Source organism: Taudactylus pleione, unplaced genomic scaffold (genome assembly GCF_031769625.1).
Source record: "Taudactylus pleione unplaced genomic scaffold, aTauple2 ptg002371l, whole genome shotgun sequence".
Taxonomy (NCBI): Eukaryota; Metazoa; Chordata; class Amphibia; order Anura; family Myobatrachidae; genus Taudactylus; species Taudactylus pleione.
The window spans coordinates 78,433-102,951 of NW_028286759.1; the positions used below are offsets into that span (position 1 = coordinate 78,433).

The 24,519-nt window shown below is 44.0% G+C and overlaps 1 protein-coding gene and 1 pseudogene across 6 annotated transcripts in view; one reads left to right on the plus strand and one right to left on the minus strand.

Annotated features, from left to right (window-relative positions):
• LOC148431368 (uncharacterized) overlaps positions 1–11,297 on the plus strand; it is a 30,543-nt gene extending 19,246 nt beyond the window's left edge. For 4 of the 6 annotated variants that reach the window (XM_088466055.1, XM_088466059.1, XM_088466058.1 and 1 more), the window contains one exon: positions 9,669–11,297. In XM_088466055.1, coding sequence (XP_088322181.1) covers positions 9,669–10,243 — 575 coding nt within the window. In that variant the 3' untranslated portion in view covers positions 10,244–11,297. The remainder of the gene's footprint in view (positions 1–9,668) is intronic. The other 2 variants (XR_015877189.1, XM_088466056.1) reach the window with 2 other exon arrangements.
• The window catches only part of LOC148431366 (uncharacterized), a 66,401-nt pseudogene that overhangs the window by 38,597 nt on the left and 3,285 nt on the right, over positions 1–24,519 (minus strand).

Below are 24,519 nucleotides of genomic sequence, written 5' to 3' on the forward strand. Positions count from 1 at the left end.
TTGGACTCCCAATACCAGAGGATCTTTGTGACAGAAGACTAGATATCTGCATTACAGGCAAGGATACGCAGTTGCCTCCGCAGTCTGTGCACTCAGCAATGAGGTTACTGGGCTCCATGGTGTCGATGTTCGACATGGTGGAATATGCCCAGTTCCACTCCAGACCTCTGCAGAGGTTGATCCTCTCCAGATGGAATGGGTTGCCCAATCGGATAAAGACACAGACAATTGTGCTTTCCCCGGAGGAACGTCTGTCCCTAGCCTGGTGGCTGCAGACTGCTCACCTGAACAGGGGCCGTCCCTTTTGGATTGCGGACTGGGTCCTTCTGATGACGGACGCCAGTCTCTGAGACTGGAGAGCAGTGACGGGTCCACACTACTTTCAGGGAAGGTGGACGCCAACAGAATCTGCACTTCTAATAAACATCTTGGAACTAAGGGCAGTATTCAAGGCTCTCCAATAAGCAAGACATGTCATCCACGGAAAACCCGTGCAGGTGCAGTCAGACAACGCCACCACAGTGGCTTGCATAAATCGCCAAGGAGGAATCTGCAGTCAGGCGGCCCTGACAGAGGTGTCCCGCATGCTAGCATGGGCGGAATGCAATCTCCCTGCCATCTTGGCAGTGCTCATAAAAGGAGTCTTTCAACTGGGAAGCAGACTTTCCCAGCTGTCAAGACATGCATCCAGGAGAGTGGTCTCTCCACCAGGAGGTGTTTCAGCTACTGGTGAACAAGTGGGGCCTTCCAGAGATAGACCTCATGGTCTTCCGACACAACTAGTTTCCTGTGTACGGGTCAAGAACAAGAGACACAGAGGCACTTCTGGTGGTAGACACTCTGCCAGACCGGTGGACCTTACAGTTTGCATACCTCCATTCTCCCTTCTTCCTCACGTGATTCACAAATTCAAGCAAGAAGGCGGCACGCTCCTGCTGATAGCTCCAGCGTGTCCCAGACGGCACTGGTACTCAGACTTCCGGAGTCTATCCATAGACGCTCCGATGCTGTTGCCTCTACGTCCGGACCTGTTATCCCAAGGTCCTTGCCATCACCCGGACCTGGGTCGTCTGTCTTTGACGGCGTGGCTGTTGAGACTGCCCTCTTGAGGTCCAGGGTTTTTCCAGCTCTGTAGTTAACACCATGCTCAGAGCTCGGAAGCCGGCTTCTGCAAGAATTTACCACCGAGTGTGGCATACTTTCTTTGAATGGTGTCGCCCTAGAGGCTATGATCCTCAGGTTTTTAGGATATCCAGGGTTTTGGCTTTCCTACAGGCGGGCTTAGATCACGGTCTTCGCCTTGCTTCCCTGAAGGTGCAGGTTTCTGCCCTCTCAGTGTGGTTTCAGCGTAGGGTTGCTACACTTCCTTATGTCCGCACCTTTATGCAAGGTGTACTTTGCATACACCCTCCCTTTGTTCCACCTGTGGCTCCTTGGACTCTGACTGTTGTCCTGAGGGCTCTTCAAGGACCGCCATTTGAACCACTGGGCTCAGTGGATTTAAAATGGCTTACAGCTAAAACTGTGTTTCTTCTGGCCATTGCTTCGGCCAGAAGGGTGTCAGATTTGGGGGCTCTCTCATGTCGCCCTCCCTTTCTGATTTTCCATAGGGACAGGGCAGTGCTTCGCACTCGCCCTGGGTTCCTACCTAAGGTGGTATCTAGTTTCCACATCAATGAGGAAATCATAGTACCGGCCTTTAATTCCCCAGACCTCTCTGCTGGTGAGTCCTCCTTGGATGTGATACAGGCTTTACGGATTTATGTTGACCGTACCAGTTCATTTAGGAAATCAGACTCTCTGTTTCTCCTCTATAGTTTCCATAAGAAGGGTTGGCCTGCCACTAAGCAATCTTTGGCAGGATGGATTCGCATGGCGATTTCAGAGGCATACATTCATGAAGGCTTTTCTGTACCATCCTCTGTTAGAGCTCATTCTACTCTGTCTGTGGGTCCTTCATGGGCAACTCACCATGGTGACTATGCTGTTCAGCTTTGCAAGGCAGCCACGTGGTCTTCTGTCCATACCTTTTGTGAGGTATTATGCTTTTTATACCTTTGCCTCTCAGGATGCTCCCTTCGGACGGCGGATTCTCCTTCCAGCACAGGAGCATCCCCGCCCTTAAAGGACACTGCTTTGGGATATCCCCAAGGTATCCTGTGGAAACCCTATGGACCCTCCAGTAGAAAATAAGAGAGATGGTAAGAACTTACCCTTGTTATCTCTATTTCTACGAAGTCCATAGGCTTCCACAGGACTCCCGCCCTGTCGCACCTGTACTGCAGATGGGCTTTGCTCTGGTCACCGGTTTTTCCGTCTCCTTTTGGTGAGAATGTAATTCTTGATTGTTCCAGACTTTCTTCTCCTCCTTCTCCGGCCTATGGCTTTTGTCACATAACCTGGCTTGCCCTGGCTAGGGGGTGGGGTATAGGAGAGGGACCCCAGTGCACCATGGGAGGCTGAAAATTAACTCTGTGGTGCCCGATGTCTGACGTCATCGCCTATACCCCAAGGTATCCTGTGGAACCCTATGGACTTCGTAGAAATAGAGATAACAAGGGTAAGTTCTTACCATATCTCTTATTATACAGTGACTCATTACCCTAATTTAGTAGCATGACTTTGGTGGGGCTACTCTCCCTGAGGATGACCAGAGGACCATATAGAGCTGCTTTTGCTACATATATATCCACCTGGAGAACTTTGTGTAGCGTGGAATCAGCAGTTGTTGGTAGTCTACAAGTTTCCCATGTTTATGTGTGAGGGCGGTCTAGATGGATATTGTGGTGAACCACTGTCACTGGCTAATGAGGCTTCCTGCTCTGTGATGATGGCTAGGGAACGTTACCCAGCAAAGTCTGTATTTGGGTGAGATATGTGCCATCTTCATGTTTGAAATATGCTGTTAATGTGATTGTGACTTTATAAGCAAATATTTTATCTGTTCATTTAGAGTCTTATTTGTACAGCCATGGCCAAAAGTTGAGAATGACACCAGTATTGGTTTTGGCAAAGTTTGCTGCTTCAATGTTTTTGGCCCTTATTGTCAGATGTTATTATGGTATTGTTAGAAACTGATTGTAGTCTGGTCAGAAATAGTGCCAGTCTTGAGGGTGGATTTTGCACGGACTAATTGTGGCCACGAGGCTTACGGAGGTGGTACAGGTTTTTTGGGCTTTGGGAGGCAGCCTTGGGGCTGGCGAGCTTTGGCTCATTGTGGCCAGAGGCGCGGAGGTGAGATGCAGCCTTTGGGCTGTTGGAGCAGCCTAGAGGCCTGGTTGTGGCCTTTATAGGTGTTATAATAATGGTGTTTAGCAGCCTTTGGGCTGTGGGAGTAACCTTGAGGGCTGATTGTGACCTGGGGCCCAGGACCGTTGCAGCCTTTGGGCTGATTAGACTCAGGTGAGGTATGCAACAAGAACGCAAAGCTGCTACCAGTGCCGCCGGGATGACACTGGCGACTGTGTGCTAGATTGCGCACCTGGAACGCAGAGTAGCTACCGGTGCCGCCGGGATGGTACTGGCACCGAATGGTGACAGATGCTTCTGGGGTAGGAAGCGCTCCGTCCTGCCCAGATGGTACAAGCAGCACGCGTGGACGAGATGTAAGTGTGCCGCCTGGATGGAATAAACGGCACACATGAAATACAGGTAGACTGACTCAGGAGCTCGACTGACACGCAGGAGACTGGGAACCAGAAGTACGAAAAACTCTATCACCGGCATTGAGTGAAGGTCTGGCTGGAATTTACAGAAACAGGGCCCAACCAGAGCAGGTATCCATAATGACAGATTATTGAGCACCTGGGCTGTGTTCAGACAGAAGAATCAATCAATGTGCACTTGATGCTGCACACACAGACAGGCAGTAATTAATGCCGTGCCTCAGGCTGGAAACTGCAGAGCCTAACAGGTATACTGAAGTAAAATGACAAGCATTGTGAGTGATCCCACTCCCTTGACTGAGAAGCAAACCCACACATGAATAGTCTCAGGATGCTTTGCTGTTGGCATGACACAGGATGAAGACTTTTGGAGGATGGCCTGGTGTCAAGAAGGGCAGCAAAGAAGCCACTTCTCTCCAGGAAAAACATCAGGGACAGACTAATATTCTGCAAAAAGTAAGGGATTGGACTGCTGAGGACTGGGGTAAAGTTATTTTCTTTGATGAATCCCCTTTCAGATTGTTTGAGGCATCTGGAAAAATGCTTGTCAGGAGAAGGAAAGGTGAGCCCTACCATCAGTCCTGTGGGTATGCAGTCGGGAAGCCGGCGGACCTAATCCCGACAACCGGCTTCCCGACTATCATATCATATCATGGCAAGGATCTAAAGACAGGCGTCGATATGCCGACGCCTGTCATTAGACATACGCCGGGAGCTCGACGCCCGTCATCCCGAATGAAGGGACGCCGGACGCCGAGCGTGGATAGCCGCATTGGGGGAGGGCTAGGTTTAGGGTTCCCAGGGGGGACTTAGGGTTAGGCACCCCCCTCCCGGGAGGTTAGGTTTAGGCTAGGGGAAGGGGGGGTTAGCATTAGGCACCCCCGGGGGGACTTAGGGTTAGGCAACTCCCCGGGGGACTTGGGTTCAGGCGGTGGGGAAGGGGGGGGGGTTAGGTTTACGCACTGGGGGGAAGGTTAGGGTTAAGCACCCCTAAGGGAGGGTTAGGGGGTAGAAATAGGTTAGTATATATTTACCTTTGACGATCAGGATTTCCTCCTCTGCTGGGATGCCGCTGTCAGGATTCCAACCGCTGGGCATGGGTCCGGCAGTAAATCATACTGCTTCAGTCCAGTGTCGTGCTAACAGTAAAGCATCCTGAGACCATTCATGTGTGGGATTGCTTCTCAGCCAAGGGAGTGGGCTCACTCACATTTTTGCCTATGAACACAGCCATGAGTAAAGAATGGTACCAAAACATCCTCCAAGAGCAACTTCTCCCAACCATCCATGAACAGTTTATTGACGAACAATGCCTTTTCCAGAACAATGGAGCACCTTGCTATAAGGCAAAAGTGATAACTAAGTGGTTCAGGGAATAAAACATCAAAATTTTGGGTACTTGGCCAGGAAACTCTTCAAACATTAATCCCATTGAGAACTTGTGGTCAGTCCTCAAGAGGCGGGTGGACAAACAAAAACCCACAAATTCTGACAAACTCCAAGCATTGATTAGGCAAGAATGGGCAGCCATCAGTCAGTATGTGGCCTAGAAGTTGAGTGACAGCATGCCAGGGCGAATTGCAGAGGTCTTGAAAAAGAAGGATCAACACTGCAAATATTGACTCTTTGCATAAACTTAATGTAATTGTCAATAAAAGCCTTTGACACTTATGAAATGCTTGTAATTTTACTTCAGTAGACCATAGTAACATCTGACAGTATACCATAGTAACATCTGACAGTATACCGGTATACCATAGTAACATCTGACAGTAGACCATAGTAACATGACAGTATACCATAGTAACATCTGACAGTAGACCATAGTAACATCTGACAGTATACCATAGTAACATCTGACAGTAGACCATAGTAACATCTGACAGTAGACCATAGTAACATCTGACAGTAGACCATAGTAACATCTGACAGTATACTATAGTAACATGACAGTATACCATAGTAACATCTGACAGTAGAACATAGTAACATGACAGTATACCATAGTAACATGACAGTATACCATAGTAACATCTGACAGTATACCATAGTAACATCTGACAGTAGACCATAGTAACATCTGACAGTAGACCATAGTAACATCTGACAGTAGAACATAGTAACATGACAGTATACTATAGTAACATCTGACAGTATACCATAGTAACATCTCACAGAAAGGGCTAAAAACACTGAAGCACCAAACTTTGTGAAAACCAAAACTTGTGTCATTCTCATAACATTTGGCCACGGCTGTAGTCTGTATATTTGTAAATGTAATAATGTGGTTGTAGTTTGTACCTGCAAATTAAACAAATATACTTCTTCATAATAGTAACATAGTGGTGTAGTGGTTAGCATTGCTATCTCTCCACACTGAAGTCATGAGTTTAATTCTAACCCAAGGTGCCATCTCTGTGGAGTTTGTATGTGTTTCCTCCAACCCTTTAAAAACCATAGGCCCGTATTCAATTAGGTGCGAAAAGTCTGAAACTGCGGAAAAGTATAGCGGATGACGTCATTTCGCCAGGCGAAAACTTTCCGCCGTATTCAATTGAAACTTGTTTTTGCATTCCCGAATACGTAATGTAATAGGCGAAAAAGATTAGCCTATGAATAGCAGGCGGAAAAAAGTGCAGAATTTTTATTTTGGGGTGCAAAGGTGGGGAAACCACTCTGGGCCCTTGGGGTCAGCCCCAAAAAGGATAACTGCGTAAAAAAAAAAGTGAGACACCCCAAAAAATGACTTTGAAAATGGGTGTGAAAAAGTACAAAGTCGAGGTACAAACTTCAAAACTAGCAAAATAGTTTTTTGGGGGTCTGCAAGTGTAGGTGAGGTGAGCTTTTGATTGCAGGTGCTTGTTGAGGGTGCGCTTTTTTGTTTTTGAAAACTTCACTTTAGCGACTTTAAACCATGCTAGTACCCATTTTCATGTACCCCAAATTTGACAGGACTACTTATCTTCTCAAAAAATAAAAGTTAAATGTTATACTTCATCACTTGTGCTCAGGCGCTAATTGGAAGCAATTGTCACAAGTTAAGTGCCCCAAATTACTCCATTAGGGCTAATCGGGGACATCTATAGTGATCCCCAATGTTAGTGCATCTTTTGGGGGGTGTCAGGCTCATTTCTCCATTTTTTTACAGTACTTTTCGCATGTTTAAGTTTCGACAGGTCTCGTTTTTTCTCGTCCTTTGGAATTGAATAAGGCGAATAGTGGAGGCGCGCACGAAAAGTTTCCACAGCCAAAACACGCGTAGTCGGCGAAAAGTATTGCATGCGGAAAAAGTATTGCGAATGCGAAACTAATTGAATACGGGCCATAGTGGTAGGTTGGCTTCTGACACAAAAATTAACCCTAGTGTGTGTGTGTGTATATGTGTCTCCATGTGGTAGGGAATATAGATTGTAAGTTCCACTGGGGCATGGACTGATGTGAATGGCTAAATATTCTCCGTAAAGTGCTGCTCAGTGTGTCTGTGCTATATAAAGTGCTTCTCGGTATGTCTGTGCTATATAAAGTGCTTCTCGGTATGTCTGTGCTATATAAAGTGCTTCTCAGTATGTCTGTGCTATATAAAGTGCTTCTCAGTGTGTCTGTGCTATATAAAGTGCTGCTCGGTGTGTCTGTTCTATATAACGTGCTTCTCAGTGTGTCTGTGCTATATAAAGTGTTTCTCAGTATGTCTGTGCTATATAAAGTGCTTCTCAGTGTGTCTGTGCTATATAAAGTGCTTCTCAGTGTGTCTGTGCTATATAAAGTGCTGCTCGGTGTGTCTGTGCTATATAACGTGCTTCTCGGTTGTTTGTGCTATATAAAGTGCTTCTCGGTGTGTCTGTGCTGTATAACGTGCTTCTCGGTGTGTCTGTGCTATACAACGTGCTTCTCGGTGTGTCTGTGCTATACAACGTGCTTCTCGGTATGTCTGTGCTATATAACGTGCTTCTCGGTATGTCTGTGCTATACAACGTGCTTCTCGGTATGTCTGTGCTATATAACGTGCTTCTCGGTATGTCTGTGCTATACAACGTGCTTCTCGGTATGTCTGCTATATAAAGTGCTGCTCAGTGTGTCTGTGCTATATAAAGTGCTACTCAGTGTCTGCTAAATAATATGCTTCTCAGTGTGTCTGTGCTATATAAAGTGTTGCTCAGTATGTCTGTGCTGTCACGGCCAGGAGGGTCTCGGCATGGTGGTCGGTGGGTATTACCTGTGAGGTCACTATGGCGGGGGGTGTCTGGTGGTGGCGCTGGTGTTTGGCGAGAGGCTTTGGCTGCGCGTGGTTCTGTGCGGGCACATTGTCACGTGGTGAGGCCTGGCGGTGTTTCTGTGCCGTTTGGCATGGGCGCCGCCATCTTGCCTTCTGACCATGTGATTCAACTGCCCAATCCTGGTGACTCATGTTTTCCCTCCAGCCAGTCATAGCACGGCACGGGGTATTTAGGAAGGTCCAGAGCCTTCCTTCATTGCCAGTGCAACGTGTATCTCAGCCTAGCTGAGAGGGAGTTCTCTGTGCTCATCTCTTGTTCCTGTGTATACGCTATCTGCCAGCCTACTTGTCCGCTCCAAATAACCCACTGGACTACCCTGCATCCTCCACTGCCTTTTCCCCTGCCTGAGTGCCTGAGCCTACTGACACCCTACACCCTGCCTCTATTTCACTCCCAGCTGGACCCATCACCTCTGCCTGTGTTTATTTCAGTTCACTAACCTACATACCTGGACTGTTCTTATCTGCCACTATCTGGACATTCTACCATTACCCTCACTACAGTAATCAAGTGCACTTTAGTGCTAAACCTGGACTTTTGCTTTTGCCATTCCCATATCTTCTAAGCCACTCATTAAAAATTCTACCTTTTTATTTAATCTGCTTCTGTGTTTGCTCCTGTCACCACCCCGGGTCCACAACTAAACCAGAACATTACATGTGCTATATAAAGTGCCGCTCGGTATGTCTGTGCTATATAAAGTGGCGCTTGGTATGTCTGTGCTGTATAAAGTGGCGCTCGGTATGTCTGTGCTATATAAAGTGGCGCTTGGTATGTCTGTGCTGTATAAAGTGGCGCTCGGTATGTCTGTGCTGTATAAAGTGGCGCTCGGTATGTCTGTGCTGTATAAAGTGGCGCTCGGTATGTCTGTGCTGTATAAAGTGCCGCTCGGTATGTCTGTGCTGTATAAAGTGCCGCTCGGTATGTCTGTGCTGTATAAAGTGCCGCTCGGTATATCTGTGCTGTATAAAGTGCTGCTCGGTGTGTCTGTGCTATATAAAGTGCCGCTCGGTGTGTCTGCGCTATATAAAGTGCCTCTCGGTGTGTCTGCGCTATATAAAGTGCTTCTCGGTGTGTCTGTGCTATATAAAGTGCCTCTCAGTGTGTCTGTGCTATATAAAGTGCCTCTCAGTGTGTCTGTGCTATATAAAGTGCCACTCAGTGTGTCTGTGCTATATAAAGTGCCGCTCAGTGTGTCTGTGCTATATAAAGTGCCACTCAGTGTGTCTGTGCTATATAAAGTGCTTCTCAGTGTCTCTGTGCTATATAAAGAACTGTGAACTGTATGTCTGTGCTGTATAAAGTGCCGCTCGGTATGTCTGTGCTGTATAAAGTGCCGCTCGGTATGTCTGTGCTGTATAAAGTGCCGCTCGGTATATCTGTGCTATATAAAGTGCTGCTCGGTGTGTCTGTGCTATATAAAGTGCCGCTCGGTGTGTCTGCGCTATATAAAGTGCCTCTCGGTGTGTCTGCGCTATATAAAGTGCTTCTCGGTGTGTCTGTGCTATATAAAGTGCCTCTCAGTGTGTCTGTGCTATATAAAGTGCCTCTCAGTGTGTCTGTGCTATATAAAGTGCCACTCAGTGTGTCTGTGCTATATAAAGTGCCGCTCAGTGTGTCTGTGCTATATAAAGTGCCACTCAGTGTGTCTGTGCTATATAAAGTGCTTCTCAGTGTCTCTGTGCTATATAAAGAACTGTGAGTAATAATACAGTTATTGTATTTCCAGCAGATGGACGCACAAGCAGGAATGACTTGGAGGGAGATCTCATCTTGTCTACAGATATTAAAATAGAAGATGACATCACACAGAAATTTCCAGGAGATAATCCTGTTATGCTAAATATACATCCAGTACCTCACAGTGCAGCTATATCATGTTATCTCTCTAATTGTAACCAATGTTCTTCTGATACCTCCGCTTTTGTTACACATAGTGCAGCTCATACACCTGATAAAATATTTCCTTGTTCAGAGTGTGGGAAATGTTTTACACACAAATCACATCTTGTTACACATCAGAGAAGTCACACAGGGGAGAAACCATTTTCATGTTCTGAGTGTGGGAAATGCTTTAAGGAGAAATCACATTGTGTTAGACATCAGAGATATCACACAGGTGAGAAACCATTTCCATGTTCTGAGTGTGGGAAATGTTTTACACAGAAATCAGATCTCATTAGACATGAGAAAATTCACACAGGTGAGAGGCCATTTCCATGCTCTGAGTGTGGGAAATGTTTTACACGGAAATCGCACCTTGGTAGACATCAGCTGTCGCACAGGAGAAAAGCATTTCTATGAGCTGTAACAAAACAAGATTATGGCAACACTTCGGTCAGTATTTTAACATCTTCATTTTTTTTTCCGCAGATAATTGGGATGTGTGTCATTGATATAAAAAGAGGAGGGATGTGCAGCGCTTGGGAAATCTAAACAACAATAAATAATTCATATAGGGCTTGATAAAGATGCAATAAAATTGTATAGGTTCAATATGAAGACTCTCAGGGGTGGTGACAGATTTCATCTGTACCTTCAGGAGGAAATCTGGATGTTCTAACTGAATTCCCTCCACCCAAATGATTTAATCAATCGAACTGAACGCTATCACCTGATATTTCTGTGGTCTTTCAGATAGAAGAACCCCCTCACCTGCTCCTGTATGACTTCACTTATGTGTGTCACGGTCAGAGCTGTTTTTTATCTGGTGAGTCGCGGTCTCTGCCTGTACGGGTGCTTTGGCGCGGTCCTACCGGTGGGGATGCTGGTGTCTGGAGGTTGGCGTGAGGTGTGCATGGATGGGCACTGCTGGGTGCCGCCATCTTGGTTTTGGACATGTGACATAAATGGGCCAATTAGGTCAGAGCATCTGGTGTGAACTCTCAGCAACCAATCATGCACCTTCCCATGGTACTTAAGGGTTGTCAGCACACCCTCTAGTTGCCAGTGCAACGTATACACGGCATAGCTGTGTGAGAGTTCTCTGTGCTCCTTAGCTCCTGTTATTGCAGTTCCAGCTGTGACTCGTTTCCTGATCTGTCTCCACCTCAGGCTGTTCCCGAATACCCGCATCTACCCTGCCATACCCCGATACTTACCTCACTGTTGTGACTTTGTCAGCTCTCCGGACTCAGAGCCCACTCCGGTATACAGACTTCTGTTCCTCAGTTACTCCTCCATTGGACTCTCTGCTTCTCTCCCTGTCATTGATTCTCAGCCTCACTATTTGGACTTTGCTCTTCTGCCAGGACATGTTTTCTGCCTCACATCACTCGGACTTGTTTATTTACTGCCAGTTACTTGTTTACTACCATTTCATGAATATTAATAATCCGAATAAACCTGCTGCATTTCAGTACTGCAAACCCGTTCCTGTATGTACTCCTGCATCCACCCCGGGTTCACAAAATAGTCCAGACCTGAGAATGTGATTTTTTTTACCTCTTTATTTATGTGTGTGTGTGTGTGTGTGTGTGTGTGTGTATATATATATATATATATATATATATCTCTGTGTGTGTGTATATAAAATATATAGTAAAAATGATGACATAGTTATCCACCCTGCTGACAAGGGCAGAGCGATTGTCATACAGATTGTGTCTGATTTATAGGTCTGATATCATGAATCGGCCTAATGATGGAGTTACATACAGTAAATTAATGAGAGATCCCACCATGTCGTTCAAACTGGAAATTGACAATGTGTTACAACAGGCTGTCACAGATGGTATCATTACCAAACGAATCATGGAGGCACTTGGTCAGGAATACCCTGTTGTTCCTTTATTATAAATCAAGAACAGATAACAGCAGTCGGCGCTCATAGGGGGGGAAGACAAGATGTTGAACCACTAGCTGCTCTTTCAGGAAATATCCCAAATTCCTTCAACAAATGTACAAAAAAGAAAATGCTCTGTGGTTGGAACCACCTGCCCACAGTTTTTGCCTACCTGGTTTAAACATTACAAGGTACTATGTTATGTGAATATCCTGCCTACAGTTTTTGCCCACGGGAGCTGTGGTCTACCTCTTGATAGCAGTTCTAAAAATCCTGTCTATTTGGGCAATATATCATCTGGGGCTTGTTAGCCCTGAACATCCAGCCCCAAGTTTTTGCCCACCAGTTTGGTATCAAGATTATACTATAGCTATACAATTATGGCACCAGGAAGCTTCACTTCATAATCAGACTATCCCCGTTTAAGGACTTTGGTCCTGAACACCCAGCCTAAAGTTTTCGCCTACCAGCGTGTCTTTAAGACCCATTACATATTAACACAATTGTTAGTTATACTGTCTCATTACACTTCCCAACTGGCACTCAGACATTAGACTCCAATACCACAGAGCGCTTTTTTGTACGTTCCTTTATTATACACCATCCCAAAGATACACAAGAGTGCGACTAGCCCACCAGGTCGGCCGATTGTTTCTGCCCATGGTTCAATTTTCCAACCCATTTCACAATGTTTAGATATTTTGTTGCAGCCGTGTGTCACTAAAGACTTACCTTAAGGATACGACTTCCCTTTTGGTTGAATTGCAACACCTGGGAACCCTGCCTAACAATACTCTGCTGTGTACCCTTGATGTACGCAACTTGTGCACCTCCATTCCCCATGAAGCGGGGTTGAAAGCAGTACAGGAAATTATTATTGACAACTCTCCCTATGTGGGCCCGGGACCTAGCTTTATTATAAAACTAATATCTTTGCTATTGCATCAAAATGATTTTTTATTTGATGGCAAGTTTTATTTGCAAGAGGCCGGATGCGCCATGGGTTCGAATGTCGCACCAACCTATGCAAATATTTTTGTTTTCACAGGAGAAAAAAAATAGTTTTTTTGATTATACAGAAATTAATTGGCATATCCTTTTGTTATATTGATGACCTCATTTTGTGGACAGGCAATGCAGAAATACTACATCAACACATTGAGACTATTAACCAACTAGGGGGACCCATCAAATTTACATACAGAACTATAAGGAGATTGTATATCATGATGTGAGGATTACTATGAGTAAGCACGGATTACAGACTACAGTGTTCCAGAAGGACACGGACATTATCGTGATACTCTAGTTTTCATCCTGAAGCATTGAAGTCCGGTCTTCCCTGCTCACAGATGTTACGTGTGACCAGGATCAATAATAACAGATCGCTACTTGAAAAACAACTTAATGAGATGATACAGAAATTCACTATACGTGGATATCCGGAAGATCTTCTCCAGCAACGTAAGAATAAGGTTCTTCAATTACCTAGAGAAGCACTTTTTAAAAGATATTAAACCTAAATCTAAAAATAAACAAGATCAAGTGATCGGGGCAAGCAGCCCTATTGTACAAAAGGCTACTAGAGCAATATGGCCTATAGTGTCTACAGATAAAGACTTGAAATCATTTAAGAACAAAGTTCCCATAGCATGTTATTGCTGGGGCAGGAACATTAGGGACCTGGTGGTTTGGACTGACATCATCAACTTTGATCAGTACAGACTGCGACCTACCACAAAGAGACTGGGTTGTTACAGGTGCATAAACTGTGTAACTTGCAGGTATCGAACACGGGGGGTTCTTTTCGACACCTGCACAGTGGCAAATATATCCCTATACGTCAAGTTGTCACATGCACCACATGTTTTGTGGTGTATATCATTAGATGCCCATGAGGGGCTATATTATGCGGCCGGGAGCCTGTGAACCAATCATGCTGTAAGAGATATACAAGTGTAGAAAGCTACAGTATAAGAACCCCAAACAACCAGCTAGAAATAAAATAATACAGACTAAAAGCAAGAGTTAGATGGAACAAAAAAATAGGCCAAGATGAAAAACGGAAACATACAAACAAAGAAACAACCCCCCCGTAAGTGTATAATAAACCATAGTTAAAGGGAAGGGAGAAACCCAAAAAGAAAAATGAATAAACAAATTAGATAAACCTTAATGAATAGAAACATATTGAAAAAAAATATTAAAAAATAATAATGAAAAAATTATAATACAAAAAACATAAGTAAATAAAACAATGCCAATCACCCAAGAAATTTCAACCTAATCTAGACATATCTAACCAAAGAATAAAAGCCAAGATGATGATAATAATAAACAAACAAAATAAGAGACAAAGAGTAAAAAATACAAAAAAAATTATAAAAAAAAATAATCAAATCCCACAACTATAAATACCACAACAATATCTATAGTAGACAAAAAAGCAGAAAAATCTAAATGTTTTGCCACTGGCTGGTCGCTGGTCTGGTTAGCAACAGCCGCTCTAAAAGTTGAATGATGGACCACCATACATTTCTTGAAGGCTCTCGACCTGGAGTCATGTGTTGCCAGGTAACGGCGTGCGTGCCTCAAGGGAATGCACTGGGATACGGTGAGACGTCACAGTTTGGCGTCCTGTGGTGTGTGCTGGGTGGATTGTATGCTGACACGCTCGGTTTGGTCTGTCATTTCTCTATTTATGGAGGAGTAAGTTAGCTATTTGCTTGCTATAGGATGTACTGTATCTGTATGTCATTATTTTCTCCTTGATCTGGTCTGACAACCCCGATCAGAACTGACTCCACAGTGCAGGATCATTCCACCTAGAATCCACAGCCCACTTCCAGTACACAGGACAATAATCTTCCACTGCCCAGCTGTCCTGTCTCAGAGACCGGAGGCTAGCCTCTGCCAAAGCTGCTTTGTCTGGGTCATCGTAAAGCAGTCTGAGGGCAGCGAAAAAGGAGTCTACGGTCTGAAGGACCACAGAACTGGGAGGAAGACCGAATGCCCAAGTCTGTGGGTCCCCCTGCAGGAGGGAAATGATAATGCCTACACGTTGGACTTCAGATCCCGAGGTTAGAGGCCTAAGCTTAAAATAAGGTTTGCAACTCTCTCTAAAGTTAACAAAGTCCTTGTGAGTTCCAGAAAAATGGTCAGGCAGATTGAGTTTGGGCTCAAGACCCATGGCACGAATGGGTGCTGTCCGTTTCTCTTCAATGTTGAGGGAAAGTTCCTGGACCTCCTGGGTTAGGACTTGAATCTGGGCTGCCAGAATTTGTGCTGGATTGAGTCCGGGTTTCATGACTAACCTCTAGTTTGTATGGCCGGCGATAATGTTAAAGACTGAGGGTTAGTCTTGGTTAGACCTGGTGTAAACAGCCTTGAGGGCTGATTTGCATGAATTGGTGGTAGCCGAAAGGCTAGAGGTGAGAGCTAACCTTTGGGGTGTTGGAGCAGCCTTTGGGGCCGATTTAGATGTAGGTAGTGGCGGCCAATGGACCAAAGGTGTGATGCAGCCAATGGGCTGTTGAAGCAGCCTTGAGGGCCAGGAGCAAGATGCAGCCTTTGGGCTGGTAAAGCAGCCTTGAGGGCTGGTTTGCCTTGACTGGTGGCCTGAGGGCCTGGATCAAGATGCAGCCTTTGGGCTGGTGAAGCAGCCTTGAGGGCTGGTTTGCCATGGCACGTTGTGACCTGGGACCCCAGGGTTAGAAGCAGCCTTTGGGCTGATGGGTCTTAGACATAGTGCTGCTACCAATGTCGCCGGGATGACACTGGTGATGGTGCACGGATTTGTACACATAGAATGCTGAGTAGCTACCAGTCCCACCAGGATGACACTGGCGATGGTGCGCTGGTTTGTGCAGTGGGAACACAAAGTTGTTACCGATGCCGCCGGGATGACACGAGACGATGCACAGGATTGCGCACTAGGAATGCTAAGTTGTGGCCTATGTCGCCAGGTTGACACAAGCTGCCGGGCTAGACTGGTGCTTCAGGAGGAGGAAGCACACCGTGCCGCATAGATGACACAAGCGACACGAGCAGGTGGAATGCAGACTGCGCTGCCTGGATGGTACAAACTGCAGCAAACAAACACAGTGAACTGGCACAGGAACTCGACTGAGAATCAGGAGACTGGAACAACCGGAAGCACAAGATACTCTATCACCGGCAAGGATTGCAGGACTGGCTGGAATATAACAGATACAAAGGCCAATCAGAGAAAGCCTTGTAAGCCTCCCTAATGACAGACCAATGAGCAGCTGGCCTATGCACACTGGCAAATAAATTAGTGAGCAGCTGATACTGCACACAGGCAGACAGTTAATTACTGAACACATGTGATCAGCACACAGACAGGATTAATTGCAGTGTCTCAATGGCAATTAAAAAATTATCTGCTAAGCGCAGATCCTAACACCACTCCAGAGATAGTCACATTTGTTTGGATAGAAAAATTAAGATAAGTGGTTGAGGCGACAATTTAGTACTTTACTGTCTACACTGTGGTTCTAGTCATTAACTCTATTATGTTCTATACAGTTACTATGTGCTTCATGTGTTGCCTTTGTATCGCATGGATACATCCTTGTTTTCTCTATGTGATATCGTATGCACATCACTCACTTGTAATACCAATTTTGTACCCATGCTTACTCTTTGATATGTCTCTATTACACTTGTATCATTGTGTCGTGCTTCAATAAAAAAACAAAACATAACAATACAAATAAAAGCACATTACATTCCTGTAAAAAAAACATATTACAATACAATAACAAATATTAAAATTCTGTAAAAAATAAACATATTAAAACATTTAACATTAACATTAAAAATCACAAAATAATTTCCAATTATAGCTAAAAATCTATATGTCCATATTTTTCTTCTTCCTAGGAATGTCTATGGATTATGAGCGAGAGTCAGTGACTGGATTCCTCAAAATCCTACAGTCCAAAGAATGTCTATGGCGGATAAGCTGTAGACAATACCATAATAAGTCTCAAAAATTGGCAGCTTTGGAGGTGTTTTTGGAGTACACCAAAAAGTTTATTGCGGATGCTACCCTCAAAACAGTCCGTCTGAAAATCCAAAACTTGTGTACGGTGTACATCAAGAAGAAAAAATGGCCGAATCAAAAAGGTCCGGAGCAGGCACCGATGACGTGCATCATCCAATGCTGTGGTACTATAACTTGATAAGCTTCATCAGTGAACAGGAGCCACAATGCCCATCTGTCGTCCTGATGGCCGAGCCAGAGGGAGAAGAGGAGGCGGCAGAAGTGAGTGGACCATCTAAGGAGATTTTGTTCATACACCAAAACTTTTTTTTTTTTAAATAATCCCAAATGTCCACTGTAGTCAGTTAGTTCACAGACAGTCCTGCCATAGCACCGCACTTGTTCAGTTGAAATAGGCCATATACTCCTCCCTCTCTTTTTTTGCATGTGCAGTTGATGTTGTTTGAATTGGAGGTGAAATCACTGATGTAAACTGGGCAATCTCTTCCGGATGTCCTACATCTTCTGGTCTAGCTGTGACTGGTCCTCATTGTGTAGTCTTTCTTCACAGAAAGTTATGCAGCACACAGCACGCCATCACGACCCAGTCTATCTTGTCCACACGTAAGTTTATGGTGGCATGGAAAATGTAGAACCGGTTGCTGAGTATTCCAAATGCATTTTCCACAGTGTGTCGTGCACAGGATAGACGATAGTTGTAGATCCTCTTCTGTCTGGTCAGGCCCCTCTGTGCAAATGGCTTCATCACATGTTCATGTAAAGCAAAAGCCTCGTCTGCAATGAAAACATAATTTAGGCTGCGCTGTGTCTCGTACAGTGATGGCAAGTTGAGGGTTTTGTTGGTGAGTCTCTGGTAGAATGCCGTTTGTTTGAAGGACCCACCATCCGAAGCACGCCCATTCTTGCCAACATCTACAAACATAAATTCGTAGTTGGCGTTCACCACTGCCATGAGAACGATGCTGAAGAAGCCTTTATAGTTGTAGTAATATGATCCGGTGTGGGCAGGTGGTTGATGCGTATGTGTTTTCCATCGATGGCTCCTCTGCAGTTAGGGAAATTCCAACATTGTTCAAAATCTTCAGCGATGCTCCTCCACTCCTCCATGATGTTTGGAAACTAGAAAAAGTTGTTTTCCTATATAGACTCCCACCCACGAACCTGATATGTCCTCCACGCCGGACCTAAGTTTGATCGGGGACAGCGAAGTGGAAACTTCTTCCCCAGTGCCAACAACCATTCTAACCCCCCCATCATGTTCCGCACCTTCCCAACGAAAAATGAAAAAAACATGGGAAAAAGCAACATCAGTACACAGAGCAGGAGGACATATTTCTGCAGCAAGCAGAACGCATCCTTCAGAAACAGCCGGATGATATTGATACTTTCACAGCACATATCAACAGTAGAATGCGTAAAATGGATGACCCAACAAAGAAAATTTCCATAGGCTCATGTATGAGCTATTAATAAGGTCACTAAATAGTAATTGACATGAGTCAACTTACATTGCAGACCCACTTCTGTATTCACCTGTCCCAACTGCCTATGTGAGGCCCCCTCAGCCCAGTTGGAGGTTACTCCCCCACCCAGTACCCCACCCACAAGCCAGACTATTTATACTACTTTGCTGGAGGCAGAGGATGATTTGCCCCGTTATTCATAACTATTAGGTATTTTTTTTTGTATTATTGTTGCCTGTACTATCATCAAATTTTATCACTCCCAATAGGTGCTGTATGCTATATGGTGGTGATGACGGTGATTGGACAAAGTCACAACACACATGGCATAAGTACAAATTGATGGAAGCTGGGGCCATAATCTGTACTTGTGCCATGTGTGTATTGGCCTGTTCAATTGATTGATAAAATTTGGTGATAGTACAGGCAACAATAATAAAAAGATAATACCTACCACCAAATTTTATCACTCCCTATAGGTAGGCTGCTGTATGTTATATGATGGGTCAGATGCCAGTTTGAACAGGTATCCAGAATATAAAGTCCAATTGGAAGGATAGAGATTTAGAGGGTAATCTCGCTAGAGCCGAAATGAGGTGGACCTTTAACCTTGACACGCTAATACCAGGGGGTTTAAATGCCGATTTCGAGCTAAAGTGGTTTTTACATTAAAATTTTAGTATGTTGATTTTATCCTATAAGGGACAGGTGACGATGTGATATCTATTTGGAAAATCACCACTATGTTTTTTATAAATATATATATATATATATATATACATACACAGTTTTTTTATACTGTATTTATTATAATGTATTTTAATTATTAGTACATAGTGCATTTATTGATATACACATCTACATTAAAAAAAAATATGCCCAAGTAGTTTACCTGCGGATTCAACCATTAATACTTGGGTATGTGAAACTGGAACACACAAAATATATACATTTAAAACCCCTCCAATCATGACCGAATAGCTTATTTGCGGAACTATCAGCACTTAATCCTAAATATGCGTTCCAGGAGATTGGAACACATTTTGGAACTTCCTGTATGTGACATACCAGCAACAGTAATTAGACTTCCAGCTTGCGTTCCACTGGAATTGAACGCGATCTCGGAAGTTCCAGTATGTGACACACTTCTGGTGAGGCGCAAGATAATCACATTGGATCTCCCTTGGTGCTGTGTGCCAAACCACTGTTCCCAGGGTTGGCGCATATAGCTCCTTTAGAGGGGATCTTCATACACTATATTTAAATTCAGTATTTTTTTATTGATTTTAAGAAAATAGAAACGAACATAACAAAAATACCCCCAAAAAATGTGGTAGACAATGAGAAATGAAAAAATACAGATATGCAGCACTGATAATAGCATATATCAAAAACAACATGTTGAAGAATATATATGAGCAAACAGGATATAAATGCAATCTCCAACAAATAATTGAATAGAACAGGTACCCGAAGGCGCTATCCAGATACCTGCAACTTGAACCAGCGTAAAAAAAAGGGGGACATGGAAAATAACCACACTATATAATACAAAATATATAAAAAGAAAATAAACCCCATCTACCAAAATAAATGATAAACCCAAAACAAACCACCCAATTATCCCCCACCCTGTATGACCTAACCCCAACCCAGACACACTTGGATCCCCAAAACATGCCACCCCCCAAATCTGTACTAGCTACCTAAGAAACTACCCCCCCTCCATCCATCCCTAATACAGGATATTAAAACAATGTAAATAACCAGGGCTATAAATTAATGACCTTAAGCTAGGTCAACTCAGCTCTCCCGTTTTAAAGAAAATAATTATTGAGCTCCCTCCATACAAATTACTTGAAACCGCACATTCAAATGTACAACAATCAGGATTATATAAACTATAAAATTAGTCTGGCCAGGCCTCAACCTCTTGCCAAAATAAAAACAGAAAAATTGACCTGTCCCATCCTACTCGGAAACAAATAGAAAAACAAGTAAAATATTTGAGTTTAAAATCTTGGAATCTCAAAACATCTAATATAAATAGAAGCAGAATTTTGTGGCAAACCATTGTAAGCCCAACACCCCCAGCCTCAAAATAGTTGACAAATACAGGCAGGTCCACAGCCAGTGGAAAAAATAAGTCCAGAATATCCTCTTTTGGAGAGGATATGAGAACAGCAGGAACAAGAGATTTAGGCACAGCCATCTCAGCCCCATCAGATATCAGCGAAGGAGCAGAACAGGAAGTCATGGTGTCCATCTATAACTTGATTTACTGAGAATATTCTGAGTAGATATTTCAATTGCCCGAAGGATCTGATACAAAGAACTGTCCATCTTTGAAGTGAGCGAGCTCGGATATATCCAATATATACATATATATGTGTGGAGCATAAATCAAGGATAAGTCCAGGATATCAAATAGCAGAATATTTGGAAAACAATTAGCTGATCACAGCTGAGGTGATGGGTGAGGAAGTCTTCCACAAAATGTACCAAACCAACAGGTTTAAGTCCAGGAAAGTAAATATCAGGAGATAGAAGGCGTTAGGCAGGAAGTTACCAGTGTGAAGAGAGACAAGTGTGATGATCATCCAGTCTGCATACTAAGAAGCATCAGCACCACAAGGACACTGAGAAGGCAGCCAGAAGGATCCCAGCAACAAAATGGCAACGGACCTCGTCTCAGGCACCCCAAACACCGGAGCTAGCAATTTGCGACCACGGAGAAATCAGCAGCAGGATGTGGCAGCAGAACTTCAGGAGACACTGCCGGAGGTAAGTATAAATCCAGTAAGCTAAACCCACTCCAGTAGGTAGTTGTGGGAGTCGGAACAGAATCACCAGGACAGGGTATAGAGGAAGGCCCGGCTTCAACGATAACTGAGGATAATGTCATAATATATCTTGCAGAGAGTCTCCCACGAAGCACAAAGCAGGCAGGAGAGATTACCCCACAGTAGGAGGCAATCTGGAGTGAAGAGAACCAAATACAGGATATTTTATCAGGATTTCAGCGGGAGAGCAGAGAAGATGCTGCCTATTCCTAGCTACTCCAGGCCACGCCCCTTCATACACTATATTTAATTAGTTTGAAAACATTCTAATTCACCAGATAATGGGATCGATGTGACATCCGGTTGGATCATGTGACCAGAGTAATGTAAATTGGCTCCAGTATAAAAGACAGGTAGGGTGCACCTCTCATTGGACCTTGAGAAAGATTACAGATCGAAACGCATTAGTTGTGAGAGGCCTACTGCACCATTAGGACATTGGGGGCAGTGAAATATCGCACTTCCAGTAAGGTACTTGGGTATATTTTTGGAGGCTGTTCCGGACAGTTCTTTTTGAAACTATATCCTTGATAACAGCTGTACCTGGATAATGTGATTTCTCCCCTCACTTTGGACTGTGTGCATATATTTTATGTTTTTATTTTTGACCTTGTGTGTTATTTGTGTATTTATAATAAATTCTGAAAATCAGTTGCTGGCTTATATTGGATACACACTGAGGATCTTTGGATGAAAGAAACCTTGATGTGCTTTATTTGCACTTGTTACAAGTGAGTTGGGTGCAATTTTATTGGAAGATACCTTTATATATTTTTCTCTACTGTATTTGAAGTGGGTAGCGTACATCTAACCTTTTTCTCTGGCCTTATGTTGAAGTTTTACACTGTGAGAAGTTTTAAGAAAAATATTTCTTTTTAGGATTTCTACCATATTGACTATATGTGAGTGTGGTACGTCGCTATATCTTAGAAAATCATAGAGAAAAATTCATCTTCCACAAGAGTTTTTGTGTATGAAAATATATATGAACTTTGGAAACAATTCTACACAGATGTGCTTTTTGTCCCTTCTATTTTATGTATACGCATTGTCTGAAGAGGAAACGTCCTAAGAAGTGACAAGCTATAAAGGACTTTTATGAGTATATATTATTTATGTTATAAGCGCTCTAAGAACACTATCTATATTTCAAACTGTATATGTCTAATTTTCTTGTATTTGGGCAAGACGAGGTAGAATTTTTTGGAGCTATTATTAGATTTGCGCCCCATTTGTTCCAATAACTTCTCTACAATTATATAGTTTTCAAAAAACAAAAAAACAACTTTTTTCTTTCACAAGAAACAAATGTCTAGTGTTTTTTTTTTCTGTACCTTGCATTACTGGTACTGCAGCACTTTATCGATAGCCTTGCAGGTCTCCGGGATGATGATGCCCAAGGACTGAGGTGAGATGAGTCTCCCAAACTTCAGGTTTTCCAGTGACCTTCCTGTAGCCAGGTACCTCAGGGTAGCCACCAGCCTCTCTTTAGCAGGGATTTCCCTCCGACACTTTGTGTCCTGCCTCCAGATGTGGGGGGTCACCATACTCAGCAACTCCTGGAAAGTAGCGTCATCCATGCGCACGTAGTTGCGGTAGTCGTCCGGGTTGTACTCCTTGATCTCCATCAGCAGGGACATGTGAGAGCGAGTATCCCTTTGCAGTAGCCACTCTTTGGTCCAGCATGCTCTCCTACTTTGCTGGGCCCTCTCCTGGATCACCTTGACCCCAGCTTGGGTGACCAAACACTTTATACTGATAATTTCCCACCAATCGTGAAGATCCTTGTATGTTGTTTGGTAAACTCATGATTTATCGTGCACGATCTCCCGATTTAGAATTCTGACACGATTCATGATAGATCATGTGTCAAATTGGCAGCTTTTTTTACCTAATCGTGACCACAACTGCCGGGGAGCTCCAGGGAAGAGTTCAGGGGAAATTGTACACAATGTCAGATCGTGAGTACATCGCTATGAGTGTAGGCACCTTTAGTAGTTTTAATGGGTAGGGGCTTCTCACATTGCAACATATTTTGAAAGGGCATGGAGGTAGCCGCTAGACTCTGTAGAGTTAGAGTATGTCTACCCATGGAGGAGGCATAGGAGGCACTTGTATCGCCTGACATGTTGTGGCAACCCCATAGGGGGAATTACTGCCAAGGCTGAGGCGGTCTGCTATAGTAGCTAACACCTGTGAGAAGGAAGCCCAGGGGGTTCCTGGGCAGGGGCTGATTGGCCTGGTATGTTATAACACGTTGCACATAGCCCATCCTGAATTAAATCCTCCTGAGTTAAGCCTGCTGTACAGGATTTGCATGAGAGCAGTATACTGTAGGTGCAGCAAATTTCTTGCTACCCTTGCCTTTGCTAGATGTAGCTGCAGGATAGTATAGCACACAATATGGCACTGAGTAGCATGCAACCACTAAGTATGTGACAGCTTTTCACAAATACAAGTGTATATGTAGTACAGTGTCCCTGCCTTAGTTTAGATACACCTGCAGGGGAACACAGCACAGAATATGGCCCTGAGCAGAGTGCAATAACCCAGTATGTGACAGCCTTCACAAATACAAGTAGATGTGAAGTACAGTGGACCCTCTATACACAGATGTTAGGGTTTATAGTGAGACAAAAGGGAAAGGTATAAGCTGACAGAACAGTGAGAATACACAGACAGCGCTAGCATAAGTCACATACAATGCAGAAATCAATATAACTGCAAAGGGCACTACAATCAGCTACTCAGACCGCAGTATCAGGTAGGCTTTAGTGCTACATAACCTGGCTCTTAGGAGAGGTATGAGGGGACCAGGCCCAGCGTTCCCAGAGACAGCTGTGGCTGTCACAAACTAGAAAAGGGAAGTCGGGGAATATATTTTGAGCACAGGATCATAGAAACAGTATAGATGATATAAAACAGTGTATAATTATCCACAATTTTTCAGAATTATACCCTAGTCAGAGTATCACAAATAACAGGCGTGGAGGTGCTCCCCTGAATATATAGACATGGGAAATTGGTTTCGAAGAGAAAAAGAACTCTGTTTGGGAACACTCAAAGACAAATATTGATAAAGATAAAATAAAAGCTACGTTTTAAGTTTATCAATATTTGTATTTGAGTGCCCCAAAAAGTTATTTTTCTCTTCGAAACAGCTGTGGCTGTGCCTGAAGAAAATGGATGCCAGGGATCTGAGGGGGCATAGGAGGATGAACAGCTCAGGGCGGCAAGTTGAGGGGCCACATGAAGGGTGAGCTGACATCCCCTGGCTGATTATTAACCACTGGGATGCTGGACTCCCACTCCAATATGTACCCTGGTGGTGCCGTTGAGTTCCAGATACACTGTTGTCCACACTCAGCGCCTCCGGCCTGTCCCCTCAGATGGAGGTAAGTGCTGAAATGCGGGTTACCGCTTCTGTCCCCTGAAGTTTTGGCTGCAGCCTGGGGTCCACC